Consider the following 13151-nt stretch of genomic DNA (forward strand, 5'->3'; position numbering starts at 1 on the left):
TGAACATTAGTTCTTGTACAATCACCAATCATCTATCTGTGCATTACTGAACATTAGTTCTTGTACAATCATTAATCACTTGACTGTTCATTACTGAATGTTACTTCTTGTACAATCATCAATCATCTAACTGTTCATTACTGAACATTAGTTCTTGTACAATCATCAATCACCTGACTGTGCATTACTGAACGTCAGTTCTTGTACAATCATCAATCATCTAACTGTTCATTACTGAACGTTACTTCTTGTACAATCATCAATCATCTAACTGTTCATTCCTGAACGTTAGTTCTTGTACAATCATCAATCACCTGACTGTGCTTTACTGAACATTAGTTCTTGTACAATCATCAATCATCTAACTGTTCATTACTGAACTTCAGTTCTTGTACAATCATCCATCATCTAACTGTTCATTACTGAACATTAGTTCTTGTACAATCATCAATCACCTGACTGTGCATTACTGAACGTTAGTTCTTGTACAATCATCAATCATCTAACTGTTCATTACTGAACATTAGTTCTTGTACAATCATCAATCACCTGACTGTGCATTACTGGACGTTAGTTCTTGTACAATCATCAATCATCTAACTGTTCATTACTGAACATTAGTTCTTGTACAATCATCAGTCAACTGACCGTGCATTACTGGACGTTAGTTCTGGTACAAGCATCCATCAACTGACAGTGCATTACTGGATGTTAGTTCTTGTACAATCATCAATCATTTGACTGTTCATTACTGGACGTTAGTTCTGGTACAAGCATCCATCAACTGACAGTGCGTTACTGAATATTAGTTCTTGTACAATCATCAATAACCTGACTGTGCATTACTGAACATTAGGTCTTGTACAATCATCAATTATCTAACTGTGCATTACTGAACATTAGTTCTTGTACAATCACCAATCATCTATCTGTGCATTACTGAACATTAGTTCTTGTACAATCATTAATCACTTGACTGTTCATTACTGAATGTTACTTCTTGTACAATCATCAATCATCTAGCTGTTCATTACTGAACATTAGTTCTTGTACAATCATCAATCACCTGACTGTGCATTACTGAACGTCAGTTCTTGTACAATCATCAATCATCTAACTGTTCATTACTGAACGTTACTTCTTGTACAATCTTCAATCATCTAACTGTTCATTACTGAACGTTAGTTCTTGTACAATCATCGATCATCTAACTGTTCATTACTGAACGTTACTTCTTGTACAATCATCAATCATCTAACTGTTCATTCCTGAACGTTAGTTCTTGTACAATCATCAATCACCTGACTGTGCTTTACTGAACATTAGTTCTTGTACAATCATCAATCATCTAACTGTTCATTACTGAACGTCAGTTCTTGTACAATCATCAATCATCTAACTGTTCATTACTGAACATTAGTTCTTGTACAATCATCAATCACCTGACTGTGCATTACTGAACGTTAGTTCTTGTACAATCATCAATCATCTAACTGATCATTACTGAACATTAGTTCTTGTACAATCATCAATCATCTAACTGTTCATTACTGAACATTAGTTCTTGTACAATCATCAATCACCTGACTGTGCATTACTGAACATTAGTTCTTGTACAATCATCAATCATCTAACTGTTCATTACTGAACATTAGTTCTTGTACAATCATCAATCACCTGACTGTGCATTACTGAACGTCAGTTCTTGTACAATCTTCAATCAACTGACCGTGCATTACTGGACGTTAGTTCTGGTACAAGCATCCATCACCTGACTGTGCATTACTGGACGTTAGTTCTTGTACAATCATCAATCATCTAACTGTTCATTACTGAACATTAGTTCTTGTGCAATCATCAGTCAACTGACCGTGCATTACTGGACGTTAGTTCTGGTACAAGCATCCATCAACTGACAGTGCGTTACTGGATGTTAGTTCTTGTACAATCATCAATCATTTGACTGTTCACTACTGGAAGTTAGTTCTGGTACAAGCATCCATCAACTGACAGTGCATTACTGAATATTAGTTCTTGTACAATCATCAATAACCTGACTGTGCATTACTGAACATTAGTTCTTGTACAATCACGAATCATCTATCTGTGCATTACTGAACATTAGTTCTTGTACAATCATTAATCACTTGACTGTTCATTACTGAATGTTACTTCTTGTACAATCATCAATCATCTAACTGTTCATTACTGAACATTAGTTCTTGTACAATCATCAATCACCTGACTGTGCATTACTGAACGTCAGTTCTTGTACAATCATCAATCATCTAACTGTTCATTACTGAACGTTAGTTCTTGTACAATCTTCAATCATCTAACTGTTCATTACTGAACGTTAGTTCTTGTTCAATCATCAATCATCTAACTGTTCATTACTGAACATTAGTTCTTGTACAATCATCAATCACCTGACTGTGCATTACTGAACGTTAGTTCTTGTACAATCATCAATCATCTAACTGTTCATTACTGAACATTAGTTCTTGTACAATCATCAATCACCTGACTGTGCATTACTGAACGTTAGTTCTTGTACAATCTTCAATCAACTGACCGTGCATTACTGGACGTTAGATCTGGTACAAGCATCCATCAACTGACAGTGCATTACTGAAGTTAGTTCTTGTACAAACATCAATCATTTGACTGTGCATGAACATCATCAGTGGGCAGTGGTTGCAGCTGTTGTTAACACACCCACTGAGTGTTCCGTAATCAAGCATGTGGGCCACATGTCTAGTGGTTTTTGCTCAAGCCTTCAAAAATTACATGTTAGGTTCCATATATAAAATAGATTCCATATATACAATAGCTTCCATATATACAATAGGTTCCATATATATAAAGGTTCCATATATACTATAGGTTCCATATATACAATAGGTTCCATATATTATATACAATAGGTTCCATATATACCATAGGTTCCATATATACTATAGATTCCATATATATAATAGGTTCCATATATACAATAGGTTCCATATATATAATAGGTTCCATATATACAATAGGTTCCACATATATAATAGGTTCCATACATAGTATAGGTTCCGTAAATACTATAGGTTCCATATATAAAATAGGGTCCATATATATAACAGGTTCCATTTATATAAAGGATTCCATACATACTGTAAGTTCCACATATACTATAGGTTCCATATAAACTATTGTTTCCATATATATAATAGGTTCCATATATATATAATAAGTTCCATGTATACAATAGGTTCCATACATACTATAGGTTCCGTATATACTATAGGTTCCATATATATAATAGGTTCCATATATACAATAGGTTCCATACATACTATGGGTAGATATTCCAAAACATAAGATATTCATAGTGACTTAAGTAAGCCACAGCATTAGGGAATTAAGAATTATCTCCCCTTAAATCCAATCTGTAATCATTCCCTTGGCCACTCAGATATAATGTGTTTGTATATTAGATGTGAATACGGGTTCCTTCAAGCGACATACTCTACCTGAAAATATTTCCCATGAATCAAGACACTGCAAAGTGTAATAGCCCATAACTAGAACACTAAATCAATACAATCATACAATGTATTGCAGGTTAATTGGTTCATCTTTAGAAATACATTGTTTTGGTGTATAGGTACATCTTTTCCTAATTGAACAAATCAATGAACATTCTGGTAACATTCCATGTGGTAAAAAGTACTTTTGGTCACTGGGCCATAAACACAAATCAAACAAACGATAACTACATTTATTACTGCATTGTGCATATTACCATATTTACTTGTGTATAATACACACAGAGAGGAGAGAACAGTCAAAGTATCAATGTAACTGAACATTGTTAAATGAAGGATGACTTGTCACAAATATTTCCTGTTTCAGAATTTTAAGGTAGTTTTAGTTTTAGTTTTTAGTTTTGGGGTGGGAAGCTAAAACGTGACAGGTGGATCTGTCAAACAGGAAATTCTACAGGTCTGGCCCTATACAGTGGTTTACATGACAGTATTACACATCTAAACATGTATACTCTGTTTGCCCTTTGGGTGAGAAGACAAATGGACCATGTACTTCTCACTAATGTTGTATGCAATTGTTGATTTTAAGACACTATTGTAAGGAGATTGTCATTCATGAGTATGTTACTTGAACTGTTGTAATTCCCTGAACGTGGTATATTTAGAACATTTCATATTGATTTCTTTAAAATAATGCAGAAATGAAGCTGACAGAAATACATGCAAACATAGAACTGGAGCTCACTTGGTGTATCTAAAGCAAGGCACTTAACACGAATGCATACAATCACCCAAAACACAAGTGTCAAAATGTGTGGTGTCACCTGGGCAAGTAACTTAGGTCAAATGTGCCTCTGTTCACCCAGCAGAGAATGGGGGGACCTGATATGTGAAGTGAATGTAAAAACCGTCTAGTGTCTGGTGGCAGCATGGGCTGTATACTTCCCAGGGAATTCAGAATGGTAACTGGAATGCCAAGATACTGAGTTTCCTGTACACTCTTCAGTAAGACAGCCTCATGGTCAAGTCCTGCTATCTGTACTACCAACATTATTTCGAACAACTGAAACATTAAAACAACTACACAATATCTATCCTACTGTACATTTGGGAGGTAAGGCAGAGAATTTATGGGTGTCAATCTTTATTAGGAGGAACACAACATTTTTGAGAATATGCTTACTTCTTCATCAGGTGAATGAAAGCTATGAAGCAGAGAGCATATATATGTACCTGTAAGAACAAGAAAGTAATGATATGACAGATGGGTGGTGGCACATCCATAAATTCTCTTCGTTACATGTATCGCTTCTAATTGCCATTCAAAGTATTGGGAGGTGTATCTGTAATCTGTGTGAAATAATATTATGCCTTTGTCAAATTTAGTAAAGAAAATATTCTAATGAAACACTTGATGGTGCAACACAAAGCAGTAAGCCATTGAACTACAATCAACTGCGAACAAACACAGATTGAGGTAGAAATTACAGAACTTTTTTATTTGCACATATCTAGCAAAATATCAACTTTGAAGCATGTATTTTCCTATCGGTGTAAATAGCAAGTGCATTCAGGGACATCATTTTAATAAATCCAGTTTGAACCAGTGATGATTAGAAAACGATGAAAAAGTACCTTTTCTTTTTTCTGGAGATGTCTCCTGCTAAATAGTCTCCATCCTGCCATTATGAAGACCTGAAGTGTGGACAGTGTGGAGACCTGTGGCCATGCAGTGAGTCGTCTGATGCAGTCTACCTGACTGCTGACAGCAACACATGTATTGATCCATGAAAACCGCTTTAAAACAATGACTATGTTTGAAGAATAACAGAGAAATATACAGCTGTTGTTGGGTTACCATAGAAACATGTTCAACACATCTTTGAGAAAGTCATATAAAATTCAGAAAGCTCTGCATCTGGCAAAAGAGAAACCAGTATAGATAACAGCATTGTCCCAGCAACTCAAATTACGTTCACCAGGACAGCAACCTTGAGGGACTATCAATATATTATTATTGACATATGAACAAATTTTTTATCTCTTGTTATCCACACACCTTAATATGTAGGGGGAGTGCAAGAGTCAGTGTTGGGAGTTTACAATATCCTGGATCTGTGGGTGAGGGTAAGATGTCTGTACATACACCTGGATCTGTGGGTGAGGGTAAGATGTCTGATCATACATCTGGATCTGTAGGGTAGGATAAGATGATCTGTGGGTAAGGGTAAGATGTCTGTACATACACCTGAATCTGTGGGGGAGGGTAAGATGTCTGTACATACATCTGGATCTGTGGGGGAGGGTAAGATATCTGTGGGGGAGGGTAAGATGTCTGCACATACATCTGGATCTGTTGGGGAGGGTAAGATGTTCTGTGGGTAAGGGTAAGATGTCTGTACATACATCTGGATCTGTGGGGGAGGGTAAGATATCTGTGGGTGAGGGTAAGATGTCTGTACATACATCTGGATCTGTAGGGTAGGATAAGATGATCTGTGGGTAAGGGTAAGATGTCTGTACATACACCTGAATCTGTGGGGGAGGGTAAGATGTCTGTACATACACCTGGATCAGTGGGTAAGGGTTAGATATCTGTACATACATCCGGATCTGTGGGTGAGGGTAAGATGTCTGTACATACACCTGGATCAGTGGGGGAGGGTAAGATGTCTGTACATACACCTGGATCAGTGGGGGAGGGTAAGATGTCTGTACATACACCTGGATCTGTGGGGGAGGGTAAGATGTCTGTACATACATCTGGATCTGTGGGGGAGGGTAAGATGATCTGTGGGGGAGGGTAAGATATCTGTACATACATCTGGATCTGTAGGGGAGGATAAGATGATCTGTGGGTGAGGGTAAGATGTCTGTACATACACCTGGTTCAGTGGGGGAGGGTAAGATGATCTGTGGGGGAGGGTAAGATGATCTGTGGGGGAGGGTAAGATGTCTGTACATACATCTGGATCTGTAGGGGAGGATAAGACGATCTGTGGGTGAGGGTAAGATGTCTGCACATACACCTGGATCAGTTGGGGAGGGTAAGATGTCTGCACATACACCTGGATCAGTGGGGGAGGGTAAGATGTCTGCACATACACCTGGATCAGTGGAGGAGGGTAAGATGATCTGTGGGGGAGGGTAAGATGTCTGCACATACACCTGGATCAGTGGAGGAGGGTAAGATGATCTGTGGAGGAGGGTAAAATGTCTGCACATACACCTGGATCAGTGGAGGAGGGTAAGATGTCTGCACATACACCTGGATCTGTGGGGGAGGGTAAAATGTCTGCACATACACCTGGATCAGTGGGGGAGGGTAAGATGTCTGTACATACACCTGGATCAGTGGTTGAGGGTAAGATGTCTGTACATACACCTGAATCTGTGGGGGAGGGTAAGATGTCTGTACATACACCTGGATCTGTGGGGGAGGGTAAAATGTCTGAACATACACCTGGATCAGTGGGGGAGGGTAAGATGATCTGTGGGTTAGGGTAAGATGTCTGTACATACACCTGGATCTGTGGAAGAGGGTAAGATATCTGTACATACACCTGGATCAGTGGGGGAGGGTAAGATGTCTGCACATACACCTGGATCAGTGGGTGAGGGTAAGATATCTGTACATACACCTGGATCAGTGGGGGAGGGTAAGATGATCTGTGGGTGAGGGTAAGATGTCTGTACATACACCTGGATCAGTGGGGGAGGGTAAGATGATCAGTGGGGGAGGGTAAGATGTCTGCACATACATCTGGATCTGTTGGGGAGGGTAAGATGTTCTGTGGGTAAGGGTAAGATGTCTGTACATACATCTGGATCTGTGGGGGAGGGTAAGATATCTGTGGGTGAGAGTAAGATGTCTGTACATACATCTGGATCTGTAGGGTAGGATAAGATGATCTGTGGGTAAGGGTAAGATGTCTGTACATACACCTGAATCTGTGGGGGAGGGTAAGATGTCTGTACATACACCTGGATCAGTGGGGGAGGGTAAGATGTCTGTACATACACCTGGATCAGTGGGGGAGGGTAAGATATCTGTACATACATCCGGATCTGTGGGTGAGGGTAAGATGTCTGTACATACACCTGGATCAGTGGGGGAGGGTAAGATGTCTGTACATACACCTGGATCAGTGGGGGAGGGTAAGATGATCTGTGGGGGAGGGTAAGATGTCTGTACATACATCTGGATCTGTAGGGGAGGATAAGATGATCTGTGGGTGAGGGTAAGATGTCTGTACATACACCTGGTTCAGTGGGGGAGGGTAAGATGATCTGTGGGGGAGGGTAAGATGATCTGTGGGGGAGGGTAAGATGTCTGTACATACATCTGGATCTGTAGGGGAGGATAAGACGATCTGTGGGTGAGGGTAAGATGTCTGCACATACACCTGGATCAGTTGGGGAGGGTAAGATGTCTGCACATACACCTGGATCAGTGGAGGAGGGTAAGATGATCTGTGGGGGAGGGTAAGATGTCTGCACATACACCTGGATCAGTGGAGGAGGGTAAGATGATCTGTGGAGGAGGGTAAAATGTCTGCACATACACCTGGATCAGTGGAGGAGGGTAAGATGTCTGCACATACACCTGGATCTGTGGGGGAGGGTAAAATGTCTGCACAAACACCTGGATCAGTGGGGGAGGGTAAGATGTCTGTACATACACCTGGATCAGTGGTTGAGGGTAAGATGTCTGTACATACACCTGAATCTGTGGGGGAGGGTAAGATGTCTGTACATACACCTGGATCTGTGGGGGAGGGTAAAATGTCTGAACATACACCTGGATCAGTGGGGGAGGGTAAGATGATCTGTGGGTAAGGGTAAGATGTCTGTACATACACCTGGATCTGTGGAAGAGGGTAAGATATCTGTACATACACCTGGATCAGTGGGGGAGGGTAAGATGTCTGCACATACACCTGGATCAGTGGGTGAGGGTAAGATATCTGTACATACACCTGGATCAGTGGGGGAGGGTAAGATGATCTGTGGGTGAGGGTAAGATGTCTGTACATACACCTGGATCAGTGGGGGAGGGTAAGATGATCAGTGGGGGAGGGTAAGATATCTGTACATACACCTGGATCAGTGGGGGAGGGTAAGATGTCTGCACATACACCTGGATCTGTGGGGGAGGGTAAGATGTCTGTACATACACCTGGATCAGTGGGGGAGGGTAAGATGTCTGCACATACACCTGGATCAGTGGGAGAGGGTAAGATGTCTGCACATACACCTGGATCAGTGGGGGAGGGTAAGATATCTGTACATACACCTGGATCAGTGGGGGAGGGTAAGATGTCTGTACATACACCTGGATCAGTGGGGGAGGGTAAGATGTCTGCACATACACCTGTATCAGTGGGGGAGGGTAAGATGTCTGTACATACACCTGGATCAGTGGGGGAGGGTAAGATGTCTGCACATACACCTGGATCAGTGGGGGAGGGTAAGATGTCTGCACATACACCTGGATCAGTGGGTGAGGGTAAGATGATCAGTGGGGGAGGGTAAGATATCTGTACATACATCTGGATCAGTGGGGGAGGGTAAGATGTCTGCACAAACACCTGGATCAGTCGGGGAGGGTAAGATGTCTGTACATACACCTGGATCAGTGGGGGAGGGTAAGATGTCTGCACATACACCTGGATCAGTGAGTGAGGGTAAGATGATCAGTGGGGGAGGGTAAGATATCTGTACATACACCTGGATCAGTGGGGGAGGGTAAGATGTTTGTACATACACCTGGATCAGTGGGGGAGGGTAAGATGATCAGTGGGGGAGGGTAAGATATCTGTACATACACCTGGATCTGTGGGTGAGGGTAAGATGTCTGTACATACACCTGGATCAGTGGGGGAGGGTAAGATGATCAGTGGGGGAGGGTAAGATGTCTGTACATACACCTGGATCAGTGGGTGAGGGTAAGATGATCAGTGGGGGAGGGTAAGATATCTGTACATACACCTGGATCAGTGGGGGAGGGTAAGATGTCTGCACAAACACCTGGATCTGTGGGGGAGGGTAAGATGTCTGTACATACACCTGGATCAGTGAGGGAGGGTAAGATGTCTGTACTTACACCTGGATCAGTGGGGGAGGGTAAGATGTCTGTACATACACCTGGATCAGTGGGGGAGGGTAAGATGATCTGTGGGTGAGGGTAAGATGTCTGTACATACACCTGGATCTGTGGGGGAGGGTAAGATGTCTGTACATATACCTGGATCTGTGGGGGAGGATAAGATGTCTGTACATACATCTGGATCTGTGGGTGAGGATAAGTTGTCTGTACATACATCTGGATCTGCTGGGGAGGGTAAGATGTCTGCACATACACCTGGATCAGTGGGGTAGGGTAAGATGTCTGTACATACACCTGGATCAGTGGGGGAGGGTAAGATGTCTGCACATACACCTGGATCAGTGGGGGAGGGTAAGATGTCTGCACAAACACCTGGATCAGTGGGGGAGGGTAAGATATCTGTACATACACCTGGATCAGTGGGGGAGGGTAAGATGTCTGTACATACACCTGGATCTGTGGGGGAGGGTAAGATGTCTGTACATACACCTGGATCAGTGGGGGAGGGTAAGATGATCAGTGGGGGAGGGTAAGATGTCTGCACATACACCTGGATCAGTGGGGGAGGGTAAGATGTCTGTACATACACCTGGATCTGTGGGTGAGGGTAAGATGTCTGTACATACACCTGGATCAGTGGGGGAGGGTAAGATGTCTGTACTTACACCTGGATCAGTGGGGGAGGGTAAGATGTCTGTACATACACCTGGATCAGTGGGGGAGGGTAAGATGATCTGTGGGTGAGGGTAAGATGTCTGTACATACACCTGGATCTGTGGGGGAGGGTAAGATGTCTGTACATATACCTGGATCTGTGGGGGAGGATAAGTTGTCTGTACATACATCTGGATCTGCTGGGGAGGGTAAGATGTCTGCACATACACCTGGATCAGTGGGGTAGGGTAAGATGTCTGTACCTACATCTGGATCTGTGGGTGAGGATAAGTTGTCTGTACATACATCTGGATCTGCTGGGGAGGGTAAGATGTCTGCACATACACCTGGATCAGTGGGGTAGGGTAAGATGTCTGTACATACACCTGGATCAGTGGGGGAGGGTAAGATGTCTGCACATACACCTGGATCAGTGGGGGAGGGTAAGATGTCTGTACATACACCTGGATCAGTGGGGGAGGGTAAGATGTCTGCACATACACCTGGATCAGTGGGTGAGGGTAAGATGTCTGTACATACACCTGGATCAGTGGGGGAGGGTAAGATGATCAGTGGGGGAGGGTAAGATGTCTGTACATACACCTGGATCAGTGGGGGAGGGTAAGATGATCAGTGGGGGAGGGTAAGATGTCTATACATACACCTGGATCTGTGTTGCTGGATGGGTTGTTGAAGACCTATACTAACCTGGATCTTCACGGGTCTCAATGAAGTAGGAGAGCTTCTTGAGTCTCATCCCTCCAGTACATTAAGATGGGTCCAGCCTAGTGCCATGGCATACCTTTCTGTTCTGCGAGGGAAACATCTTAAATCAAAGCAAACAATCTGTTCTACACCTAAAAGTACACTTGTAACAACTTGAAAATAGATACATATTAATTATCTGCATTGGAATGTACATACCTGCCCCATGCAGTGCTTCCCAGTCTGGCTACAGACCTTCTTTTGGTCCACAGGTGTTGCCTGTGTTGCTGATGGTTTTATACGCCTTCAGTAAGGAGAAGCCTATTTCTTGTTTGATGATGATAGGGATTGTGAAAGAGAATGAAGTCAGTTACAAATTATATTGTTTGCTTAGGCTACATTGAATCATGAGTTCCTAGACCTGGGTATGCTTCTAAAATGTAGGAGTATAGATTTTCAGTTTACCTATTTAAGAAATGTTCTGATTAATGAACACGTATTGGTCTTGTTTGTAGATGAAGAATAAAAACAAATCAATAAACTCACATTATCTCTCTAGAGTTGAGAAAAATGTTGCAGAAATATGTAATAATACTGAAGCCAACAACCAGATGCTGAAGTTGACAATGGTATTCAATTCACCAACCAGTAACATATTAACAGTAACAGTTCTAATTTCTCTCTAGTGTCTGTTTGCCATATGTTGCTTCCACATCCCTCGAGCCTAGGATTAGGATACTAGCACCTCTAAATGCTCTCAACGTCATTTCTGATGGAAGTAATGGCTTACTGACTGTAGCAGGGCGTGGAGTCATCCCACAGATGACATCCTTACCTTGTCAGCTTGATGACCTCTTTGGTCAGAAAATCCATGGTTTGAATCCTATCACAGGACTCGGAAACATGGAGTGGAGCACGTTCATATTAAATCTGAGCAGTATCAGTATCCTATTACACGACCCGGGTCGTGCCTTCTGTTGACAGGGGAGTATGTAGCGGGGTGTGGAGTCATCCCACAGATGACATCCTTTACCTTGTCAGCTTGCTGACGGGGTTACCCTCTTTTGTCATGTGGATAAGGTGTCCGACCTTGCCACAGAAGGTCCGTGGTTTAAATCCCATCACTCAGAAATTTTATGGACTCTACATACCCAACAACCCATAAAAGTCTGTTCACTGATAATGGAATATGTTGCTCCTGTGTCAATTTCCATTTCAACCTTTTCTCCATCTATGGACATGTTCACTTAGAATGGATCAATCTTAATAGCTCTTCTGACTGTACATGGAATATCTGGTATTCTTCATGGTTGTTGATCATTGTCTCCGTGACCCGTTTGGTGTTGTGGATTGCCTTGTCGGGCTAGTATGGTTTCTTCCACGGCCACGGCCTCTACGTTTCATGTTACCATGGTAACTGTTAGACAAATTTGCTACTTAACCTCATGACACACTCTTTCAATATATGTCCAATCAGACCACAGACACGGCATTTAACATGCCTGTAATGACACTCGGTTGAACGATGATTTGTTCCCCCACGTCTGTCACGTGGTCTGTACCAGCCCACCTTTGACCGGGTCCATTATGGGAACTGACATATTGAAAACTTTCACTTTCACAGTCTACCTTAATTATTGCCAGTGCATTTCCCTTCCCCTGATGTCTTTGACATTAATATCTGCTAGTTCCATAATCTGTGCTATGGCAAAAGTTTTCTCAAAACCCAGAGCCTTTTCTGTCGAGAGTTGTCATTGAATTGAGTCATTCATTTATGCCACACACTAAACAGTCTCTGAGTGCTCATATAGTGTTGCACCAAAGTCACATGTACTAGCAAAACGCCTTAGCTCTGAGGTATTCACCTGACTTTCCATCACGTTTATGAAATCTGTGTCTTTCAACAATAATTGGGGCTTTTTTATGTGTATGTCTTCTCATTAACTTTACCAGGGAATCGTATGATTTATCGCCTGGTTTCTAGGGGGAACACACATTCCTGAGTAGTGTATTCAACTTTTTACCCATATCACTGAGCAAACTGGCTCTTTTCCTGATCATTATCAGTCACATTATTAGCTTGGAACACATGTGAAAGGCTCTAAGTGTATATGTCCAAGTTGTCTTTGTCAGAATCAAATTCCTCGAAGCGT

At 42.1% G+C, this 13151-nt stretch overlaps 1 protein-coding gene across 1 annotated transcript; it reads right to left on the minus strand.

The window, feature by feature from the left end:
• Positions 1-6642: 6642 nt before the first annotated feature.
• Positions 6643-11050, minus strand: LOC125383251 (extensin-3-like). The gene is made up of 6 exons (XM_048401574.1): positions 11002-11050; positions 10483-10568; positions 9778-10095; positions 8569-9021; positions 8035-8298; positions 6643-6960 (listed from the first exon to the last, which is right to left on the minus strand). Exons 1-6 carry the CDS (start codon positions 11048-11050, stop codon positions 6643-6645), a joined length of 1488 nt encoding a protein of 495 aa, XP_048257531.1.
• Between the last annotated feature and the right edge of the window lie 2101 nt (positions 11051-13151).

This window comes from Haliotis rufescens, unplaced genomic scaffold (genome assembly GCF_023055435.1).
Source record: "Haliotis rufescens isolate VD_foot unplaced genomic scaffold, xgHalRufe1.0.p SCAF_22, whole genome shotgun sequence".
NCBI classification, from domain to species: domain Eukaryota; kingdom Metazoa; phylum Mollusca; class Gastropoda; order Lepetellida; family Haliotidae; genus Haliotis; species Haliotis rufescens.

Excerpts from the sequence above, each read along its gene's own strand:
- LOC125383251 (XM_048401574.1), bottom strand. The coding sequence starts at position 11,050 with ATGAGACTCAAGAAGCTCTCCTACTTCATTGAGACCCGTGAAGATCCA. Across the intron at positions 10,569-11,001 it reads TGAGACCCGTGAAGATCCAG|ATCCAGATGTAGGTACAGAC; the intron begins GTTAGTATAGGT and ends CCTCACCCACAG. Across the intron at positions 6,961-8,034 it reads CCTCCTCCACTGATCCAGGT|ATCCAGGTGTATGTACAGAC; the intron begins GTATGTGCAGAC and ends CCTCCCCCACAG.